The sequence below is a fragment of the Canis aureus genome, chromosome 4 (genome assembly GCF_053574225.1).
Source record: "Canis aureus isolate CA01 chromosome 4, VMU_Caureus_v.1.0, whole genome shotgun sequence".
In the NCBI taxonomy this organism is placed as follows: Eukaryota; Metazoa; Chordata; class Mammalia; order Carnivora; family Canidae; genus Canis; species Canis aureus.
Window position 1 is genome coordinate 70391648 of NC_135614.1, and position 23848 is coordinate 70415495.

General features: G+C 41.7%; 2 protein-coding genes and 1 non-coding gene across 6 annotated transcripts in view; 2 read left to right on the forward strand and 1 right to left on the reverse strand.

Moving 5' to 3' along the window:
- Positions 1–23848, reverse strand: part of CARD6 (caspase recruitment domain family member 6) — a 41320-nt gene that overhangs the window by 6990 nt on the left and 10482 nt on the right. The window contains exons 1-2 of one of the 4 annotated variants that reach the window (XM_077896122.1): positions 4460–4882; positions 2304–2951 (exon numbers count right to left, since the gene is read on the reverse strand). In XM_077896122.1, the coding sequence (XP_077752248.1) occupies positions 2304–2951; positions 4460–4742 (931 nt within the window). In that variant the 5' untranslated portion in view covers positions 4743–4882. Of the gene's footprint in view, positions 1–2303; positions 2952–4459; positions 4883–23848 lie in introns of those variants that run through there. The other 3 variants (XM_077896124.1, XM_077896125.1, XM_077896123.1) reach the window with 3 other exon arrangements.
- RPL37 (ribosomal protein L37) lies at positions 10282–13173 on the forward strand. Its single transcript, XM_077896141.1, has 4 exons — positions 10282–10618; positions 11290–11425; positions 11680–11764; positions 13058–13173. The coding sequence occupies exons 1-4, from the start codon at positions 10616–10618 to the stop codon at positions 13125–13127; spliced, it is 294 nt and encodes a 97-aa protein (XP_077752267.1). The 5' UTR covers positions 10282–10615; the 3' UTR covers positions 13128–13173.
- On the forward strand, positions 12902–12981 carry LOC144313197 (small nucleolar RNA SNORD72). The gene has a single exon (XR_013378920.1). It is a non-coding gene; the product is annotated as a small nucleolar RNA SNORD72 (small nucleolar RNA).

Sequence of the window (23848 nt, forward strand, 5' to 3'; positions counted from 1 at the left end):
TGTGACCTTATGTGTCAATAAAATCTTTACAGAGGTCAAGTTAACATGAGGTCATTAGGTTGGGACCCCATCCAGTATGACTGATAGGCTTACCAAGAGGGGAAATTTGAAAACAGAGACATGCACAGAGGGAAAATGATTTGAAGACACATATTAGATGGTCATCTATAAGCCAGGAAATAACTGAGGCTACCAGAGAAGAAGGAGATAAGACTGGACCAACTCCTTTCCTAATGCCCGCAGAGAGGGTATGACCCTGCTAACGCCTTGGTTTCAGATCTCTGGCCTCCATAACTGTAAGACAATAAATTTCCCATTGTTCTAAACCACCCTTGGTATACTTTGTGTACCTTGGTGTACCTTTGTAGTACTTTGGTGAGCCCTAGGAAACTAATATAGGTGGCATGATAGTTCTAAGCCTACACCTCCTCCTCTCTGTCTCTGTCTCTCTCTCCCTCTCTCTCATCTTCTCTCTCTTATACTCTTCTGTCCTCACCATAAGAATATGCCCCATCTAGTCTGAGAATAAGTCCAGACTAGTCTGCCAGGAGATGACAGACTAGCCTATAGCCAGCTGACCAGAGACACATGAATAAACCCAGGAAAGACCATAAAAGCTGCCTAACTAACTACAGACACTCTGATTGTTTTGATATGCTTTGTTATGCAGCACTATTGCAATAAATAACTGATACAGAAAACAAGATCATACAAACTAAAGAGTAACATGCAAGAAACACATCATAATATTAGAATGTTACCTATGGAGGAATGGAGAATGAATAAAAATGTAATAAACAGACAAAAGGGGTTTTTGCAGAATAATGATGATACTATAATAATTAAGTCAACCCTATACAATATGTGAAATATGTAAATAAATAAAAATTAAGAATGAAGCCTAGAAATGACTATGGACTGGGAAGATACAGGGATGGGACAAGATTAGTGTTGTGAGTTAAATTATGTACCCCTCAAATTCATATGTTGAAATCCTCACCCCAGTACCTCAGGATGTGACATTATTTGGAAATAGGGTCATTGCAGATAAAATTAGTTAAGCTGAGGCTATTGGGGGGGGCACCTGGGTAGCTCAGTTGGTTAAAGGTCTGCCTTCAGCTCAGGTTATGATCCTGGGACCCTGGGATGGAGCCCCACATCAGGCTCTCTATTCAGCAGAGAGCCTGCTTCTGCTTCTCTCTCTCCCTTTGCCTGCTATGCCCTGCTAGTGCTCTCTCTATGTCAAATAAGGAAATAAAAATCTTTAAAAAAAAAGGATGAGGTCATTAGGGTGGGCCCCCATCCATTATGACTAATGTCCTATAAAAGGGAAAATTTGGACCTAGAGAAATGCATTCAGGGAGACCATGGTGTGAAGATGAAGGCGGATAAGAGCAATATTTTTAAGAGCCAAAGAATGCCAAAGATTTCCAGCAAACCACCAGAAACTAGGAACAGATTCTCCTTGACAGCCTTCACAAGTAATCAACCTTGTAGACACCTTGATGTCACCCTTCTAGCCTCCAAACTGAGATAACACATTTGTGTTGTTTGCTGGTGAAGCTCTCCACTTGCGGCACTTCACTCCAGCAGCCCTTGCAAACTAAAACAAAGTGTGATGAGGAGGACATTACTCTCTCCTACCTAGGACCAGATGATGAATCCCCAGTATGTGAACTGAATGGGAGAGAATAGTTACCTTTCCCTCCTCTACTCAGTACTTGGTGATATTTATTTTCATGGACAATACCTCTCCAAATGAAGCATTTGTTGGTTTTTGAATTTTCATTCAGAAATATTCCAATTAAAGATACTGATCTAATTTCCCTTACCAAGATGACAATTTATGACTAGATCAAGTCAAGTAACACTACTTTGGGCTCTTATCCATTCATCACAGGCTCCTCTCTGATTTTCACTTCAGTAGTTAGGCCTATAACCTCCATATCTCATTGGTTATAAAGGCACTAATAGGACAGAAGAGGCTCAATTTGAGCAATAGAAGATAACACCTAAAATTAGTGGTTAGCAACTTATACGTACCATGGTGGTGACTGTAGAAACCTATAAGCTGACAATCAGTATTTATTTTTGGGTATACTGTCCACCATTGTGTAGGTCCTGGGTATTCCTCTCTGTCAATACCTGCCTCTAAGGAACTCCCAGGTTAGGCAGGCATAAAGAATCTCTGAGTAACTGCTTTCTGCTGACATCGGTGCCTTTCCTCACCCCTTCTCCCCATTATGACATGGAAACCTAAAAATAAGTTGTTGCCAACTAATTATCACATATCATTCCCATACCTTCAATCCTTTTCTCCTCCTCCTCTGCCTCCTCCCCCTCTTCCTCCAATAACATGCCAGTTTCTGAATCTTCATAGCTCTGTTCTTCATCTGAGAAGTGTGCGGTTTCTGAATATGCAGTATCCTCCTCGCCATCATAAACACTGTGCTCTGAGTCATTATAATCCTCTTCTTCCACAGTGGGCTCTGCATCTTCAAAGTATTCAGCAGATTCTAGATATTCCTCTTTTCCTAAGTATAAAGAATCATCTGGCTCCTCGTATCTCTGTCCATCCTGTAAATAAGCAATAGTTGTTGGAATTTCATATTCAGGTTTGCTGGAAATTTCATATTCAGTGTTCTGTCCATCCTGTAAATAAGCAATAGTTGCTGGAATTTCATATTCAGTGTTCTCATATTCAGGCGATGTGACTTTGGGTGTGTTGTCTTCCTTTTCATTTTCCCTGGAGGCCCAAGCAGTTCCTTTATGACTAGTCTTCTTGTCCCTGAAGGACTCAGAGGTTCCCATATCATGGTGTTCTTTCTCTGTAAAGGACACTGTGATCTCAGGACTCTCAGGCTGTTTCTCTCTAGAGGAAAAAGTGTTTTCTGAATTCTTGCTTGCACTTATAGATTGAGTACATTCTATATTCTCATGCTTTAAAAATTCTGAAAAGAACAAGAAAGTTGGGGGGGAAGTTCATTTTTCCAAATTAGCAAAAATTAATTTTATAATAACTTGAGTTTCCAAAACCTCAAAGCATCATCTCTCTTCTTTATTTCAAAACTGGAGGATGAGAATACCTAGCATCTCCCACATAACTAACAAGTCAACTGTCATTCTGTCACTGGAAAAAAATCAGATCACATTTCTAACTTTCTCACGAGTTTGAGTTCTTCATAGCAAACTCAAAGAGTACATGAGTGAAACAGAAAATGTGAATTCAGGTGCCTGAGTGGCTGAGTCAGTTAAGTGTCTGCTTTCAACTCAGGTCATGATCCCAGGGTCCTGGGATTGAGTCCCGCAATGGGCTTCCTGCTCAGTGGGGAGTCTGCTTCTCCCTCTACCCCCACCCCCCCTCGTGTTCTCTCTCTAATAAATAAATAAAATCTTTTTAAAAAATGTGTATTCTATGAATAGTGCTTACTTGTGGACTTACTATGACCCCAAACCAACTCAGATTTCCTAGGACCATTGCTAATGAAATCTAATCCTAATAATTTGTAATCAGGAAGCAAATAGCTCTAATTTGGAATAGCAAGTCCTAGAAATAATAATAACTATTTCTCTATGCATATGGGTCGTGTTCTACATTAGAGACTATTAACATTAATCTTTTTATCTGAGCCTCTACTTCTCTAATATCTCTTAAAATAATCTTCAGTATTTTTTATATTTTTAGAAAAAGGAGTTATACCCACCTTTAGTGGTAATCTACAGAACTGCTAAATAATCCCTTCCGGAGGAACTACTTCCTCATCTGACATGAATTATCTTTAAATGTTGAAGAATTAGCATTTTTTTAAAAAGATTTTATTTATTTATTCATAGACAGAGAGAGAGAGAGAGAGAGAGGCAGAGACACAGGCAGAGGGAGAAGCAGGCTCCACGCAGGGAGCCAGACGTGGGACTCAATCCCGGGTCTCCAGGGTCACACCCCAGGCTGCAGGCGGCGCCAAACCGCTGCGCCACCAGGGCTGCCCAAGAATTAGCATTTTAATTGCATCAAAAAAGTAAGTTTCTGCTGGCATTCTTATCACAGAAAAAATGAAGTTACTGATCCACCATGTACATGTGCTAAAAACCATTTTTCTGATATTTCCAAGATGGTTATACTAACTCCAAGATTGGGGTTGTTAAATATCCATGAATTTACTTCCTGAATAATAAGCAGTTATTATAGCACTAAAAAAAAAAAAAAAAAAAAAAAAAAAAAAAACTGCGAGTTTTGGACACAAGTTCAACAAAAAATTATCAATCCCCTAAGCCAGTAAAATATATAGTTCCCTGTTTTTAAAATCCTGAACACTTTGACCCTTTATTAAATTTCAATGAAAATTATCTCCAGGAGATAAACAAAGGAAAACAAAAGGCAATAATTTTCTTCTTTCAGGAAATCTGCCTTGTCCCTCTAACCCTCCCCATCCCCCAAAAAAAGTACAGAAATCCAACTTACCATGCTGTAAGCCCCAAATGGTAGCTGACTCTGGAAAAGTACTAAGTAAACATTTGAGAAAATGCTGACAGCTCACCTCTCCCTTTTTCTGTACCAAAATTAACAACTTTCGACTTTTCTTCAGAGGATCTGTAATATTCTCCAGAGTCTCATACTCTTCCTCAGAAATCAGCCTCCGAGAGGTTAATGTATCTAAGACAGAATCGGAATCTTTTTGGAGGATTTCAAGTAACCTTTTTCGTTCCCTTTCTATGATCTCTGAAGGAACACTCCCCGCAGCCATTGTTCTTGTGTCCTCTAGACCAGGAAGTGGATTATGAAATCATTCCAATAGTAAGCAAATACAAGTTTTTCAAAAAAATAGCAAAGAGTAATTCTGTTTGGCAGAGATGAAAGATGCCTAGCAATGGAGGGAGTGGATACAAACAAGCCAAGATAGTGGGGGAATCTAGCCCTGAGCACCCCCAGCCTGGCTCCCTGTAGATTACCTAGCTACTCTATTGATGACCTGAGTCTGTCTCATCTTGATTAGCCTGAGTCAATTCCTCCCAGAATCTCTCTTGAACTTCAGTTTGGACAAGGTATTCTCTGCTCTGAGCTCCATTTGTGATAAGAATGTGAATTGATTAACTCTTTCTGGAGAGAAATCCGGCAATACATAGCAATAAACAAATAAATGCTGATAGATAATAGCACAAATTTACATCATTCAACTCAGCAATTTCACTTCTAGGAAATTATCTTAAGGAAATGATCAAATGCCCAAAGATATAATATGTGCAAGAATCTGCATGATAATATTGTTTATAATAGCAGATAATTTAAAATGACAAAGATTTCCATAAATTAGGGATTTGTGGAATAAACGTTGATACCTCAACAGAAAAGAACAATTTAAAAGGATGAAGCAGGGTGCCTGGCTGGCTCACTCAGTTGAGCATAAGACTCTTGATCTCAGGGTCATGAGTTCAACCCCCACAGTGGGGGATAGAGTTTACTTAAAGAAAAATAAAAACATAAATAAAAGGATGAAGTAAGTATATATATTTTGACAACTACTAATATCCATGATATATTGTTATGAAAGACCAAAAGAAAAAAAAAAAGAAAGACAAAAAGTGGGGCGGCTGGGTGCCTCAGCGGTTGAGCATCTGCCTTTGGCTGGGTGTGATCCCCGGGTCCTGGCATCCAGTCCCGCTTCGGGCTCCCTGCATGGAGCCTGCTTCTCCCCCTGCCTGTGTCTCTGCCTCTCTCTTTCTGTGTCTTTCATGAATAAATAAATTAAAATCTTAAAAAAAAAAGACAGAAAGTTACAGATCCCACTTTTGTTTAAAAGTTAAAATGTGTATCGTGTATATATATATATATATATAAATGTATATATATTTTTTTAAAAAGAAGACTGTCAGGAGAGAGATACCTCAATTATAACACTGGTTATCTCTGGGGGTATGATTATGGAGGGATTCATAATTCCTACTTTAAATACTACTATAGGGATCCCTGGGTGGGATCCCTATAGGGATCCCTAGGCAGCGGTTTGGCGCCTGCCTTTGGCCCAGGGCGCGATCCTGGAGACCCGGGATCGAGGCCCACATCGGGCTCCCGGTGCATGGAGCCTGCTTCTCCCTCTGCCTGTGTCTCTGCCTCTCTTTCTCTCTCTCTGTGTGACTATCATAAATAAATAAAAATTAAAAAAAAAAGAACACTACTATACCTTAATAGTTTACATCTTTTGTTTCTATTAAGAGACTTCATTTTTTATTTTTTAGGTTGTATTTTATTTATTTGAGAGAGAGAAAGAGACAAAGTGTGAATACATGTGCATACAAGAGGGGAGACAAGCAGATTCCATGCTGAGCACAGAGCCCTATGCAGAGCTGGATCTCAGGACCCAGAGATCATGATCTCAGCTGAAATCAAGAGTAGGATGCTTAACTGACTGAGTCACCCAGCACCCCTGATTTTTTAAAAAAGTTTTCTAGTTGGTTTTCTTTCTTTTTTTTTTTTTTTAAGATTTATTTATTTATCTGAGAGAGAGAGAAAGAGTGCACGGGCAGAAGGGGCAGAGGGAGAATTCCAAGCAGACACCATGCTAAGCATGGAGACTGACACAGGGTTGACCCCAAGACACCAAGATCATGACCTGAGCAGAAACCAAGAGTTGTTTGCTTAACCAACTGAGCCACTCAATCACTCCTAGTTGGTCTTTATTTACATAGTTCACAAGAACTTGAAAACAATATAAATAACTATCAAAAGGATACTGGATGAATAAACTGTAGTATTACATGTAGTAAACATGTAACAGTACACACCACTCAAAAAGAATGAACTTCAGTGACCCAAATATGATCATAAAAATATAAAAGGAAAACTTTAAGTCCCAAAAGATTATGTACCACATGACACTGTTTTAAAAAATTGAATGTAACTAAAATACATGCAAACACACATTTTAGGAGTATACAGTCATTAAAATTATAAAAGTGTGGATTCCTAGTTATCTCAGTCAGTAGAGCATGCAGTCTTGATCTTGGGGTTGTAAGTTTGAGCCCCGTGTTGGATATAAAGATTAACTTAAAAATAAAATACTTAAAAATAAAATACTTTTTAAAATTATGTAAAATGAAAAGTAAGGAAATAATGAATATGAAATTAAGAAGGATGGTTACCTAAGTTCAGGAGAGGCTGGGGGATAAGATGGGATGAGAGGACAGTAAGATCATGGAGTTAAGATATAGGATATCATCCAGGGATGAATTTACAGATGCTTACTATATTATTAAAGATAATTAAATATGTAAATAAAGGCAGGCCATGCATGGACCAATGCTTAAGATGCATTAAGAACCAAGGATAGGGGCACCTGGGGCTCAGTGATTGTCTGCCTTTGGGTCAGCTCATGATCCCAGCGTCCAGGGATCCAGTCCTGCATCAGGATTCCTGCAAGGAGCCTGCTTTCCCCTCTGTCTATTCTCTGCCTCTTTCTGTGTCTCTCATGAATAAATAAATAAAATCCCTTTTTTTAAAAAGCACCGCATTACATGCTTTTATTTATTTATTTAAAGATTTTATCTATTCATGAGACACACACACACACACACACACACACACACACACACACACGCAGGCTCCATGGAGGGAGCCCGATGAGGGGCCTGATCCCGGGACTCCAGGATCACACCCTGGGCCAAAGGCAGGCGCTAAACCACTGAGCCACCCAGGGATCCCCTAAAAAAAAAAAAAAAAAAAAAAAAAAAAAGAACCAAGGATAATGATGAATTCAATTCTGTGTCCCTGAGGTTGAAAAAGATCAAGAAAACCCTTACATTAAAAATTAATTTAAAAAATTAATTTAGGTAAGAGTTTTAAACGTGTCTCAAAAGTATGAATTTTGAGATGCATCTCAGCTAATACCAACAATTTGACAGGCAATGTCAGCAAGTTTGCCAATTGTTTTTTTATTCACCTTGGTTGATAAGGCATTTTCATAAGCTCCTCAAACCCCATCTAATAGATGAAATTAACTCAATCCCCACTGTTCCACCCTAAATACCCTCCCTTCTCACAAGTAACCTGCCCTGGGGGATTTCAAAGTTGATGGGAAGGAAAGGGATAGTTTAAATGAGATATTTAGCAAAGAAATTTAATCATAGGAAGTTTAAATTCAGTTCTTTGGTAACAGAAAATTTGCATTGCACAAGCTTAAAATGCAAATGGGATGGAGCTGGGGAAGGGTAGCCAGGAAGACGCAGATTTGAAAATATACCCCCGAAATCAAATCAATGACACAGGAGTAAAAATTTTGTTTGCAGCTAAGAAATTTATTTGATGTCTTCAAGAGAAAAGTCAGCAGTAATTTCATTTATTGTAGGTGGAAAAAAAAAAAAAAAACTAGTGCCAAGTTCTGGTGAAGAGACTTGAGTTGCATCAGAATCACAGATGCAGGATTTATGTAGTTTCCATTATTCTCTGCTGAAAGGCAAAATGTCATAGAGCAAATACCCAGGAATAGCATATACCATCTCTTTCAAAAATTGATCCATTCCCAACCTGGCATTTTAAAAAAACATTTCATTTATTTATTCATGAGACACACAGAGAGGCAGAGACACAGGCAGAGGGAGAAGCAGGCTCCATATAGGTGTTGTGCCCAAGATCGCGAATCCGAGAAACCGCCAAGGAGCTGACACCGATGCAATCACACGAGGGTTTATTTACAAGCTGGAGCCTGGGACCAAGTATACCCGAAGCAGCGGAGCAGGGACTTGGACACGGAGACTAAGAGGCTTAGCAACTTTATAGGGGCCCGTGGCCAATGGGATACGCAGAAAGTTGCACGGTCACGCTGGTCCGGACACTCGCCGGTGGCCGATTGAGTTACATTTTACCCTAAGGTGTCCATTTGAACTGGCCTATCACTGAGCCGATTTCCGGTTAGGGTGTGCCCTGGTGCCTGGGGTGGGGCAGCGGCGCAGCACAAAATGGAGTCAGTCCTGCTCTGCTTGTCCAGGGGTAGGGGGTTTTTGTTAAATTTCCTGGGTCCTACAATTTACGGGCCTAGATTCCTGTGTGCTTAGTGGGTCCCTAACGCATTAGCCCAATGGCTTCCTGGTTGAACTTAACAGGGCCTTAAAAGTCCCAGGTCGGGCTCCCTGCATGGAGCCTGCTTCTCCCTCTGCCTGTGTCTCTGCCTCTGTGCGTGTGTGTAAGTCTCGTGAATAAATAAATAAAATCTTAAAAAAAAAAAAAAAGTCGGAGGAGGCAGAGGGTGTGATAGGAGACTCCTGCTGGCTTGGAAGGGGCAGGAGACAAGCCAGGCGCGCTGACAGCCTCCAGGAGTTGAAAAAGGCGGCAGCTCTTCGGGAACCTCCAAAGAAACAACGCAGCCCTGCCCATACCTTGATGCCGGCCCAGCGAGGCCCAGCGAGGCCCAGCGAGGCCCAGCTCAGACTCCTGACCAGAACCGTACGGTGTGCTTTAACTGTGGCTAAGAGCGCTTAAACTAGAGGTGGGCCTTCTCGACAGATTTTGAGTGTGCAGTATTGTTAATTATCGGCATAAAGCGGCACGAGAGGGCAGCCGGGCGGCTCAGCGGTTTAGCGCCTGCCTTTGGCCCAGGGCGTGATCCTGGAGACCCGGGATCGAGTCCCGCGTCGGGCTCCCTGCATGAAGCCTGCTTCTCCCTCTGCCGGTGTCTCTGCCTCTCTCTCTCATGAATAAATAAGTAAAATCTTAAAAAAAGTAACATCTAAATAAAAAAATCTATTTACAAGGGGCTTACGTATAGGCTTCCAGGCCCCCCGTAAAGGGGCCGGATCACATTTCCTCGCATCGGGGTGCAGCAAACTAGAAGCTCCACGTGTGACCCCTTGCACAATTAAATTAAAAACATTTGGGGCAGCCCCGGTGGCGCAGCGGTTTAGCGCCGCCTGCAGCCCAGGGCGTGATCCTGGAGACCCGGGATCGAATCCCACGTCGGGCTCCCGGTGCATGGAGCCTGCTTCTCCCTCTGCCTGTGTCTCTGCCTCTCTCTCTCTCTGTCTCTATGAATAAATAAATAAAATATTAAAAAAAAAAACAAAAACATTTGACTCTAATTTACTGCAGTCAGGAAAAGAAAAAAACCAAATCAAACCAAACCATTATCCGCCTTTCTCTTTAAGATGCGGCGAGGCCGCGCCGCCGCCCCGCCCCGCCGGGAGAACCGGCGTCCGCCGGAAGCTTGCGGCCCGGGGAGGAGCGCCTGGAGGAGCGCCTGGAGGAGCGGGCCTCTCCCGGGCCGCGTCGCAGGCCCTGCCCGGCGCCCCACCACACGCCGGAAGCGCGCAGTCGGCACGGGGATCCCCAGGTTCCCGCCAGTCGGCGGCCGCAAACCCGCGAGGCGGCGGGAGGGCCGGGGCGCCAGCACACAGGGCCGAGCTCCGGCGTCAGGGCTGCTCTCCGCCCACTCCGACGCCGGGCACCGAAACCCCTATTGGCCCTGCCTGGCTCTGCATCCGCCCCTAGGCCCCACCCACGGTGCCGCTACGGACGTTTGAGGACGGTGCACCGCGCCCCGCCGGAAGTACTTCCCTGGGCGGAAGCTTCTGAGCACGATATAGCGGAAGTGCCTCCTCTTCCGGCCTCTTTGGGGTCTGCCGCGGAAACAAGATGGTGAGTTGGTTCCACTGCTCGTCTGAATCGCCTTCCATCCTCGTCCTCTGCGTCGCGTTCCCTGCCATCCTTAGGGGGCCGGCAAGGTTCCTGAGGGAGGGAGCGGGGGGGCAGGAGAGGGGCACGCGGTGGCCCTCAGGAGCCAGAAGAATGGCTCCTGACTCCCTGAGGAGGCTGAGCCTAACGGCCGTGGAGCAAGAGCCACTCCAGATCCCTTGGTTCTTTTGATCTTTGGAGAAGCCTTGCCCTCGGATGAGAACTGAAGGGAGAAGCGTGGTCGGGGAGCGTTCGGCTCTGTGCGCAAAGGAACTCCTTGGTGGTGAGGCCTGGCGAGGAGCTCTTAGTTGCCGGGGGTCGGGGTAGGTAGGGAAACCGCCACGTTACTTCTACTTCCGACTTGTCTATTTTTTCTGTCTCCTTCAAAGAACGTAGCGGATTTCAAGATAGAGCAACCCTTGCAGAATGCTTTCGATAATCTGAAATGCTGGTAGTTTCTCTGATGTAGCACTTTAAGAAGTTAGGAACTTCCGCCACAGTTTCAGCTCCGGATTGTCTTAAAAAAATTTTTTTTTTTATTTGTCTTTCATTTATAATCAGTGGTCTATTTTCCTGAAAACGTCGGGCGATGTATAGAAAGCGCCAGATCTCAAAATTGTGTCTCCCCTTTGCAGACGAAGGGGACGTCATCGTTCGGAAAGCGTCGCAATAAGACGCACACGTTGTGCCGCCGCTGTGGCTCTAAGGCCTACCACCTTCAGAAGTCCACCTGCGGCAAGTGTGGCTACCCTGCCAAGCGGAAGAGAAAGTGTAAGTGGAGCGCTTTTCAGGCCGACCGTGTGAGGTGTTGGGCTGGGTGTCCTTCGCTCGTCGGCGTTGTAGGAACGTGGGCACGGCTTCGGGCGTTAGTTGAGCCTTAACGCAGAAGTGCATCTGTGTGCGGGTGAAGCGGGTTGGAAAAACACGGAAGGCACTCTAACAAGTGTGTTGACCACAGGGCCTAAAATGTACGTGCGGAGGGGCGGGGGTTGCAAATCAGAACCTTACCTCAACCTGTGTTTCAGATAACTGGAGTGCCAAGGCTAAAAGACGGAATACCACTGGGACCGGTCGAATGAGGCACCTAAAAATTGTATACCGCAGATTCAGGTACAGTGTGTGTGTTTCTGTCGTCTGACTGGTTCTGTGAGCTTGGAGAACAACAGCCTTGTTTATCTGCTGTGAAATAAAGATACTACCCTGGTTGGTGGGGATGACATGTTGGAAGGTTGTGGATTTTTTTTTTTTCCTGCTGCCACTGTAACCTTCAGATGAGGTAATCTAGATTTCGTTGATCTTTCAAGGAGCAGTAGTATAAGCTATAAATGTCTAGAGTGTGGTTTGAGCTGGACACCCCAAACTAATGCTGTTTTTTAGGGATAGGTCACATCTCACTTTCGCAGCAAAATTTGTCAAGACAGTAGTGGTGAATGAGGCCTGAGGTCGGGCCTTCACTTTTGTGGTTTCAGGCAAGTCTGCTATAGAAAACCATCTGAGTTGGGGCATTTGTATAGAAATAAAGCTATCTTGCTCTCTTGTTAAAGTCTCTAGAGTTAGAAATGCAGAATTTCAGCTCCAACCTAAATGGAGAGAAACTGCCTTTTGAGGGTGTCAGTCATTTAGATCTCAACGAAGATATTTCTTTGTTGGGGAGGCTGTCCTGTCCTATGTGATGCTTAGTTGAAGCCCTGGCCTTTGCCCCAATTCCAGACTTTTTCATTTTAAAACCTCACAAGGCATCTGGGGGCTTTGTAAACACAACAGACACCCCTAGATGTGTTTGCATGCTGGAGTGACCTTTCTTCTTTGCACTTTAAAAGCATCATACAGTAGTGTGAGCTTAGTGTCAGGGGACTGCCAGTGCCATGTTACATGGAGGACTTTAAGAGTGTGAACTGAAGCCAGATTAACCTTTTGGTGCTTCAGTTCACAACTCTTTAAGAGGGGGATAGCAGTAACTTTCTTCTTAGGGTGTGTATATATATTAAAGGAGTTAAATGCAAAGCATAGATAAGCAGTTTAGAGAATGTCTGCAATTAAACATGCTCCTTGACTAAAGGAAAGTATTTAGGATCTCTGCCTGACAGCCTGGGGACCCATTTTCACAAATGGGTCTTTTTAACAAGCAGGAGAGCAGTACTGGCCCAGTGATCAGTACAACCAAATAAATGGTTGACTTTTTCTCCAGTTGCAGTTAAATATATGTCTAAAATGGGTATCCTGAAGCAGAAGTAAATGAAATGTTGCAGCTTATCAATGATGTTGTAAAAATAAATGTCTGAACATATGAATTTGATACTGATTTCAGCATTTAACTGAGATAAGCTCATTGAACTCTGTATTAATAAAATTTGAAATGTATGTATTGTTGAAATAATGGTTTTCATTTTTAACATGATACAGGCATGGATTCCGTGAAGGAACGACACCTAAGCCCAAGAGGGCAGCTGTTGCAGCATCCAGTTCATCTTAAGGATTTCAACGATTAGTCAAAATAAACGTTCTGGTTTTAAAAAGTATCTGGTGTGCTAAGGTATTTTTAATAGCCTTGTAATATCAGTGAATTATCATAGGATTGGAGATGGGACAACTTGATATTAGATTTACTTGTTAAGTGATTGTTCTAGAGCACTATTTTTTTGAACTGGGTTGTGACACTGTTTAAAAAGATAAATAATCAGAATTCCCAGGATTCCTTAAAGTAGACAACACTGGAAGATGATGGGAAAAGAATGCAATATGAGGTAGCACAGCAGAGCTCATGATATATATGGGTATTAAAGATGTTAGAGATGAGCACCTGGTTGGGTCAGAGTAGCTCGATCTCTGGGTCATGAGTTCAAGACCCATGTGGGATGTAGAGTAAATGAAAAAGATTTAAGTAAAACTTTAAAATGGTAGAGTAAGTAAAGCATAATTGCTTTTAGTAACATTCATCTGCTATAGTCTAATGATTTGGGGGAGTGGTCATCATTTCTGTGTGATACCGTTTGGAGTACCCTTGAGAACATGAAGGATAGTAATTGCATGAGTTGTTTTGGAAAGGTGGTCTTAACTCATTCTAGTCTCAAATGCTTGTTTGGTATCTAGCATATAGGCTTGTGTGTAATTTAAGATGGCCAGCTAAGTGAGTATCTGAAGTACTTGCTGGCTATGAGTAAAAAATGCGAGTGGGATGGGTTAAGAGAAAGTGTGGGACCTCCTGCAAATATAGTGCATTGAGTATACAGTAAAGGAAAGCCATAGAAACATTTGTAGATGAAAGACAATAAATAGATCCCCAGTAGAATTTCTTTAACCCTCAACTGAGTAAGCATTGATTTTTATTTATTTATTTTTTTTCTGTTAAAAGGGCTCTGGGGGCAGCCCCTGTGGCGCAGCGGTTTAGCGCCGCCTGCAGCCGAGGGCATGATCCTGGAGTCCCGGGATCGAGTCCCACGTCAGGCTCTCTGCATGGAGCCTGCTTCTCCCTCTGCCTGTGTCTCTGTCTCTCTCTCTCTCTGCATCTCTATGAATAAATAAATAAATAAAATTAAAAAAAAAAAAAAGGGCTCTGAAATTTTTCACCTTTCCCAGTTCTGGTGATTTATTGCCAGTTTTTTGCAGTGAGGAGATGAGGCCAACATAGTTGGACTGCTGAGAGAACAGAGATTAAGTGGATAGAGCACAAGTGTTAGAACAGTTCCCATAAAATAAAGTGGCCAAGCACTAATTGGCAGCTTCCTGTTGATCACAAAGTGACTTGTAAAGGATCTTCATAATCCTTCATAATCTTCAGTGCCCTGCCAACCTTAACCTTTATTGCACCCTACAATGCTTTCCCAAGCTAAGTCCTGTCCTGTCTTTTTTTTTTTTTTTTTTTTTTTTTTTTTTTTTTTAAGATTGATTTGAGAGTGTGAGCACAGGTATGTCTGAGTAGGAGGAGAGGCAGAGATAAAATCAAGCAGATGCCCTACTGAGTGATCTCAAGACCTGAGATTATGACCTGATCTAAAATTGAGCGGGATGCTTAACTGACCACCTAGGTACCAGCACACAGCCTGCTTTTTTCTTCAGTTCCTAACTCCTCAAGACCACCGCTTACCTTTACTTGTGCCGGAGCCGCTGCTGAGCTAAACAAATAGGGCTTTGGGCTGTGAGACTAGAGTAACGGCTCTACTTCAGGGATGTTAGAGCTTGGTTCCTGGAATTTGGTTGTCATTTGTTAGTATGGTCTTCCTAACTTCTGTGCCTCTGCTCACTGTAAACTGGAGGGCTAATTGTAATTTTCATGGGCTATGAGCATAGTCAAGTGAAGTTGCTTTTATCATAGTCAAAGTTAGTAATTAAAGTTTATGAAATTGCTTTTGACCTACAAAAACAGCAATTTTAATACACAGGTGGCCCTTGAACAACAGGTTTGAACTCGAGTCCTTCAATAAATGCAGTATAGTATTAGAAACTTTCCTGATTTTAACATTTTATCTAGCTTTATTGTAAGAACACAGTGTATAATCTACAAAATGTGTGTTAACTGTTAACCTGTAAATTTTAGTCAACAGTAGGACTTAAGTTTTTGAAGAGTAGAAACTTCCATGTGGATATTTGACTGGGGTGTTGGTGCTCCAACATCTGCATTGTTCAAGGTTCAACTGTACTTAGCATTCAGCTGTACTTAGCATTGGTGTGAAGGGTAAAGGAGGCAGATGGGCAGGGATGCATTAACAAGGGTCTGTGTTTACTGAGTGTAAGGTGAGCTTACTTCATTTGCCAGTGCCTGTGGCCTTTAGTACAGAGTAAGTTTGGAAAAGTACTCTGGTGCTATGGTAATTATTCCTGCAGATCATAGAAGGCTCATGGGCCAAATGAACCCACCCTAACCAGCTAAACTGATTTTAAGGCCTAGGGAGAAGCAATGGGAAAGAGATGGGGCTGGGTTAGCACATTCAGAATAGAGTGCAAACGGGTGGATTTGGTTGAGTCCTAGTTTGCAGAAAGTTCATGTCTGATGCATCTAATGAGGTCCTAAGAGTTGATTGAGGTGTGGGCAGTGGATCCTAAGCTGACAGATGTCCCACTTAATTCTATTAATGGTAAGAAGTACACTTGACCCACCTGTAGCTCAGATGCCCTACTGAACAGCTGAGAGATTTATTGGGCAGAGGGTACTCAGGACCAGAGGAGTATCACCAATGTGTTGCTGAGAGGAGATCAGAAATAATCGATTGCTTCATATCTTGTATTGTTTACTTGGCCCTTTACCTTTTTTTTTTTTTTTAAAGATTTTATTTATTCATGAGAGACACAGAGCGAGAAAGAGAGACCGAGACCCAGGCAGAGGGAGGAGCAGGCTCCATGCAGGGAGCCAGACATGGGACTGGATCCCCCCCGGTCTCCAGGATCATCACACCCTGGGCTGAAGACGGCGCTTAACTGCTGAGCCACCCAGGCTGCTTTACTTGGCCCTTCAATCACATACTGTGGTTTTTCAGGAGAAAGGGAGAGGGTTGGCAAGAATCTGGACGGGCAAACTGAATAAATCATGAAAGTTTTGAAGTATCATAGCTAAGGAGTTTGGACTTTCACCTGAAGGTAAATGATAAATCATCCATGGTTTCCAGACCACAGTGGCACAATTAGTTGTCATTAGCAAGATGTACAAAGTAGTGATGTGGATGTCACAAGTCTTGAAGTTGGAAGATAAGGCAGCAGGTTCTGAAATACGAAATAGTTTGTGAAAATCATAAGGACATGGACTTAAGGTAGTGGCAGTGGGGCTGGCTGCTTTGGGGAGGTCTCTAATGAGAATACCTGAAATTTGAATCAAAGGGAGCTTTTAAGCTATAACCCCCCCGACCTCCACTGGAATTTCCTTCTGTAACATAGGCTTCCTTTGCTGTAACATAAACAAAAATACTGCCTGGAAGAGGACTCTTGGATGATAGGTTTCTGACGAAGGGCAAAGAGGTGGTTTGTACATTTCTCTGCGATGGAGTGGAGTAGAATGGAGGCAAGAGGGAAATACTAAAGTTGGGTTTTGTTGCAATGCCTGTGGAACATAAGGAGGAAGTGCTTAGGAAGAACTGAGTAAACCTGGTGACAGTTGGGGTAGAATATTGGGCTGGAGCTCTACATGGGAAGTAGTAAACATAGAGTTGTGAAAGAACCAATTTTAAGGGTTAGAATGGTGAAGATAATTTACACAGACAGGAAGTGATGGTGAGAGAAGAGGATGCAATTTCTTGACTTGAGGAATTTCAGTCACCATTCTTGACAGTTGAAACTTTGAAAATACACACAAAAAAAAGACAATAGCTCCAAGAAAGATTTGGGGAGATATCCATAGACTAGAGAGAGTAGTTCATTATTTGTTAAATGTGTGTGGTAATGTACCTGCTATATGCCAGGCCATTGTTAGAGGTACAGTGGGAACGAAAACACAGTTGAAGTTAATGTTGATTCCAGTGATTGCAGAATTAGCCCATGAAATAGGACAGGGTTGAGTCATACAAAGAAGGTTTTATTTGAGGGGGTAATCACCTGGCTGTGGTTAAGAAAAATGAAGGGTTGTTTTTGTTTTTGTATTTTGAGAATAAAGATCATAAAAGACTTCAGGGGCGCCTGGGTGGCTCAATTGGTTGAATGTCTACCTTTGGCTGAGGTCATGATCCCTGGGTCCAGGGATGGAGCCCTGCATCCAGCTCCCTACTAAGCAGGGAGCTGGTTTCTGCCTCTGCCCCTTCTCCCATCATGTACTTCTCTTTTCCTCTTTTAAGTAAATAAAATCTTTAAAAATAAAGATGTCCAGATTTGGCATAATTTGGGTTGGTGTTTACTTTTTGTAAGCTTTATCTCAGTAAAGTATTGATAATCCAGTTTTCTAAGGATTCAGCACAGATAAGGTAATGAGGAACGAGTTTAAAAAAAAAAATGCTTTGCGAAGGTTACCTGGAAATTCTATAGTTTCCTTTCATTTGTATTGATAATAGTGTGCCCCTTGTCCTGAACCAAATACCAGTTTAGTGACCCGTGTGCTGGAAGCACTTCCAGGTCCAGGAGATAGGTGGGAAATGACAAAAGGACTGCCCTGACGGATTTCAGCTGTGTGTACATAGGCTTGTGTGTGTTGGAGGGTGACTGAACAAGTAAGCAATTTCAGGTAGTGTTAAGTGCTGTGAAGACAAAGATGTGATAGAGAATGTGGAGGTAGGGGACCCTTTAGAAAGGTGGTTCAAAAAAAAAGGTTAAGAAAGCTAAATGGTAAGGAGCCATCCCTACAAAGATAAGAACAGTCATCAGGCAGAGATTATATTCTGCCTTTTTTGAGTTCTGGTTTGGTTGCAAAATTTAGTTTATGTTGAAATTTTGTAATGTACATTCATGTAAGAAAAGCAAAGTAATAGGGTACTGGCTGGTTCAGTTGGTAGAGCATGTGACTTGATCTTGGGATTGTGAGTTTAAGCCTCATGCTGGTTGTAGAGATTACTTAAATAAAACTTTTAAAAAAAGTGTTTAACGCATGGCGCCTTGTTGGCTCAGTTGGTTAAACATGACTTTTTTTAAGATTTTATTTATTTATTCATGAGAGACACCTAGAGACAGAGACACAGGCAGAGGAAGAAGCAGGCTCCATGCAGGGAGCCCGATGTGGGACTCGATCCCAGGTCTCCAGGACCAAAGGCAGGCACGAAACCACTGAGCCATCCAGGGATCCCTAACATTTGACTCGATTTCTGCTCTGATCATGGTTTCAGGGTAGTGAGATCAATCCCTGCTTGGGGCTCTGCACAGGGCATGGAGCCTGCTTAAGATTCTCTTTCTTCCTCTCACTTTGCCCCTCCCTCTAAAATGAAATAAATAAAAGCTTCCTTGTACAGTAAGGTAGAGCAATGTTTTGTCAAGGAAATTCCAATGAAAAAAAGGTTCCTGTGTATGCAAGTGGTTTGTAGAATAGGCATGGTATGTAGATTGAGATAAAAACATAACTATTTTTTGTGTCCTTTCTTTACCCAGTGGGAATATGCTCCAGTGCCCCAGGATGAAGACTTGGTCTGATCCATATATTTTTAGAGCATTCGCAAATAATAAACAGTAATTTCTAGTCGTGATTAGTTTTAAAAGTTTTATTTCAATAAGTAAAATATCCAATCCTGTGTAATAAGTCAAAACTCAAAAATGACGTAACTCCCTTCTTCCAGCTTGGGCTTCCTTTGGGCTAGATGCCAGCAGTGGAGGAGGAGGTATGGTCCCTTTGCTCACCTGTACACTCTGGGGCTTGTAAGCTGCAATTTTACCCCTCTCCTCGACCTAGCAGAGGATTAAGCTGACTTTTACTCTCTTGGGCTGTTATAATACCTCTTTGGAGATTCCCTACTGAGTTCCCTCTCCTATAGTTCCCATCTCACTTCACAATTGTCTTTTGTGACTTCTTCCTTGCTCCTAGTATCCAGACTCTTTCTTGTAGGGTTCTCTGTACCTGAGGGCCCTATTGGCAGGATCCAAAACTATCCCCTGCTGTCTTCCCTGCGTGGTACACATTTGGTCCACAGGATACATTGCCACATTCCTGACCTGACCAAATTCTGAAGTGCAGCAGGCCTCTCCTGGCACGCCACCAAAACAGTTGCAGGAAACACATTTCAAAGTTCTCTGAGTGGTTCTTTTGAAGTTTCCTTCACCAGGTTTAGAGCTAGAAGGCAGCAATCCCCTTTTTTCAAGAAGGTTGGATTAAATACTTAAAGCTCTCTTCAAAGGAATTTCTTTGCCAATCTCTCCTTTGTATCCCTCTTATATCAAGGATCTCAGGATTCTAAAAGCTATGACCGGGTCTTTGGAGATATTTTCTTGGGGGATGGGGTGGGGAATATGTGCCTAATTTTAGTAGTTCCCTGAGGCAAGAAAAGTCCTATTCTGATAGACTTTATATTTATAGAGCTCTGTAAATAAACATCCAATAAATGTAAAAAGTACTTGGTTTGCCCTTAAAAATGCTTACAATGGTTTGTGAACTCCTGAGTGTTATATAAAGAAAATAAGTCCTTTAGAGGAGAGGTCTTTAAAAAAGACAATTGGTAAAATTATCAGGAAAAGGTCCAGCTTCCCTAAGTTAAGAGTAGAGATGTTATATAGGTGGCTGAGGGTTAAGCATATGATATTATGCCAGGTGGTATTTCAGGAACGTAACTATCTTAGGCAAATGGGAGGAAGGGAGGGTGGCATAAGATGCAGCCACCTCAGGATGGAGAAGGCATAGTCAGGGCAGAAACTGTTTATGGTCCCTGTGCCACAGAAGAGCAGCCCTCAGGGAAGCAGCAGCTCCCCAGGAGAGGAGACAGGAAGCAAGAAGCCTCAGAGAGAAGCACTGTCCAATTAAGGATGGCTCTGGGGAGAGAAACCTCTGGGAACATAGACCTTGAGGGAGCACATCATGGCAAACTGTGAACACTGTGCTTTTACAGTTGCAGGAGACTTGAGATGGCAAATTTGACTTTATTTTGGAGAGGAGAAAACTATAGCACAGGTTATTTGTTAAAGGTATATATTTTCTTCGGTAATAAAAATTCCAACAACTTGAGTGTTGTTGGAATGCATTCCTTTAAAAAGACATTGCATAAATTAAATGGAAGATTACTTTTGTAGAAAATTTGTCTTCATTAAATGGAATCCTGACTCATTTGTGGCCTGTATGTACAGCCAAGGGCTAATCACATGTCATAAAGTACAGAGATCTAAGATACTATTCACATACATAATTTTAGCATTAGGTTAACTCATTTAAAAGGTAACCGTAAGCCTTCTTCCAACAATCTTGATCAGAGCAAATCGGCTCTTTTCTGATCCACTCCCTTTCTAGAAGTGTTGTGAGAGAATATATTTATTGAGTAAAATCCCCAACAGTTAAATTTTTGAACAATTTAAAAATTTTGAATAAATTTCATATGCATTAAGGAGATAGCTTTTAAAGTGAGTAGATTAACTATTGATAGATTTTTTTTTAAAGATTTTATTTATTCATGAGAGAGGCGGAGACATAAGCAGAGGGAGAGGCAGGCCATCTGGGTGCCCAACTATATACATAGATTTAAAGGCAGTATCACACACATTCTCCCTTCTGGATTCTTCTCAATGTCTTTTTTTTTTTTTTTTTTTTCTTTTCAATGTTTTGAGTTTAGACTATGCTAAATTCTGTAAGATGCAAGCAAAGGCTTTCAGTATTTGCAAAATTAAGAAAACTTCACTTGCTGTACTAAAACCTGGTGGTTTATTACATGAATAACAACATGCAGAGTATAAAATATAAACATCTAGGAAAAACAGTTGGTACATCAGGCTTCAGTAGGACAGAAACCACACAATAATTTGAACAGGAATCATTTAATGTAAGGGATTGGGGTAATGAAGGATTGAACAATAAAAATGAAACAACTATAGGAAGAGTGAAACAAGGACAGGCCCTACCCTTAGAAGCTGAGATAGAGCACTAAAGGAAAAGGCCTCCCTACATCTGGAGTTGAGATCCAGATGTCAGAAGGTAGAGCATAGCTCACTGGATGTTGAACTGTCTTGCTGCTGGGACTTCCCTGGAAAGCCCAGAGGGATGCTGATGGGAAAGTCATTCATGGAGAGGTACACTGCCCAACAGCCTTCTGCAGTGAAACTGCCTGAAGGAGCTCTGAGGGAGGTTTCTGGTCATTAGGCACCTGTGGCCAGTGCAGGAGCCTGATTGCAGACATCATAGCCTCTCTCTGAAGTTTACCAAGAATCATTTTATTTTTAAAGATGTTATTTTTAACTAATCTCTACACTCCACGTGGGGTTTGAACTCAACAACTCTAAAATTAAGAGTCTCATGCTATACCAACTGAGCTAGCCAGGTGCGCTCAGCTCAGAGCTCTTTGTCAGATTCAACCTGAGGTAAAATTTGTGCTGAGTTGGCCAGTATAAATATATATAAAATATGGTAGACAATTGTTGTCTAATAGAAATATGTGAACCACATATGCAAACCATGTATGTAGTTTTAAATTTTCTAGCTGTCACATTTGAAAATGTAAAAAGGGCACCTTGCTAATTCAATCGGTAGAGTATATAACCCAACCTGCAGGTCATGAATTCAAGCCTCATGTTGGATGTGAGATTATTTAAAAAAAAAAAAAAAAAAAAAGTAATTTTAACATTTTTTAAAGAGTATGTCCAACATCATTTACCATATAATCAGTATAAAACTGGAGATATTTTTCATTCTTTTTTTATACCAAGCCTTCAAAATACAATGTGTATGTTCTACTTTCTGCACATCTCTGTTCAGATGTCACATTTCAAATGCTCAATAGCTTTATGTGGCTAGGGGTTACCCTATTTGGTAGCATGAACGTCGACATCAAGTTTAGCATTTTGGGATTGAATGATCATTTGGTAAAGTTACCTTGATCAAAAAAAGTGCTGCATCCACCATATAAAATATAAAGATAAAATCAAAACACAAAAGTTAATAGCTTTTAGGTCAATTTACCCAGCTGGTAAACCCAGCTTTTTACCTGTAAAATGGCAAAAAGAGTTGTACCTACCTCATAATGTTTGTTGCAAAAATTGTTGCTATGAGAACAAAATGAGATAGGTCATATAAGGTACCAGCACAGTGCCTGGCACATGGTAAGAGTTTGGTAAATGTTAGTGTTCATTATTACTATGTATGTGTCATTCCTAGATAAGGGTATCAATTTGATAGTAGTAAGAAGATAGAAAGAACCCTATAAAGATATGTATGTTGGTGAATCCACCACAGTCAATGATCTATTTATATGCTATAGCAATGTAGGCTCAGAAATTTGACTTTATCAGAACAATGAAGGTGGCTTATCTCTCAGGTAAAGCTTATATTAACAGAGTAACCAAGATTACTATATATCCAGTAAACTTTTTAACAACATTCTGTCTACAAAGATAAACTGAACACTGTCTTTGTGCCTAGGCATTTGGGGATACATCGATGAACTAAGGGGAAGGAGAAAAGTGGTCATGGATAAGCCCAAGTCATGTTTAAACAAAATGACAGTCAACTCTTATTATCCAAGTAGGGGTAATAATTCCCCATTTGGGAATTATTTCTGATTGAAGATCTACAGCTACTTGGTGAGGATTTGATCCAAAGGCAGAGGGAGTAGGAAAGATGATGGTGAAATGCCTACCGCATGAGCTCAGGTTAAATCTCAAGGTCATTTTCCATCTACTCAACTTCACCACCACTGCACGCACTTCACCTGCCTCCATGGTTAATCAGCAAACTGATTAATCCACCTAGGTAATCAAAAATTGTTTGAAAATTGGCTTCCAACTAATCCAAAGTATAACTGTCAAACAGGGAGAGTGCTCTGGAAGGCTTGACAAAAACTTCTTTTTTTTAATTTAAAGATTTTATTTATTTATGATAGACAGAGAGAGAGAGAGAGAGGGGCAGAGACACAGGCAGAGGGAGAAGCAGGCTCCATGCCGGGAGCCTGACGTGGGACTCGATCCTGGGACTCCAGTATCGCGCCTTCGGCCAAAGGCAGGCGCGAAACTGCTGAGCCACCCAGGGATCCCCGACAAACACTTTAGCTCTGAACGAACATTATCTTTCTATTCTTGAGAAAGCACCTTACCATAGCTCACATGAACTAACCAGAAAAGGAGGCAGGAAATCCTTCCTTTAACAGAGTTAGTAGGCTGAAAGACTGTTTAACAGTCAGATGCAGTGCCTTGGAACACAGCCAAGATAGTCTAGTTAATTACATTCTAAGTAAGGCTAGCCAAGTAGGTCTGGACATTCTCAATTCTAAACATGTATACTAACCAAGCATTATCACAAGGGCACAAAGTTCATGCCCATGGGCATTAGTCATTGCATTATTTATTATATATTTTTAAAAACCTAAATCCCCTAAGTAGAGGTTGAGTTAAATAAATTATAGTACATTCTTACGATAGTAATGCAATTGTTAAAAAAAAAAAAGATGACTTTTATTTTTTAAAAAAGATTTTATTTATTCATGAAAGATCGAGCTAGAGAGACAGAGGCAGAGGGAGAAGCAGGTTCCATGCAAGGAGCTTGATGTAGGACTCGATCCCGGGACCCGGGATCACAACCAGAGCCAAAGGCAAGCGCTCAACTGCTGAGCCACTCAGGCGTCCCCCCAAAAGAGATGCTTTTTATTAAATGTAAATCACACTTCAATG

What these genes read in the sequence shown, in the direction of transcription:
- RPL37 (XM_077896141.1), top strand. An exon ending in TGCCAAGCGGAAGAGAAAGT is followed by an intron (nt 11,426 to 11,679) that starts GTAAGTGGAGCG and finishes CCTGTGTTTCAG; the next exon opens with ATAACTGGAGTGCCAAGGCT. An exon ending in ATTGTATACCGCAGATTCAG is followed by an intron (nt 11,765 to 13,057) that starts GTACAGTGTGTG and finishes AACATGATACAG; the next exon opens with GCATGGATTCCGTGAAGGAA.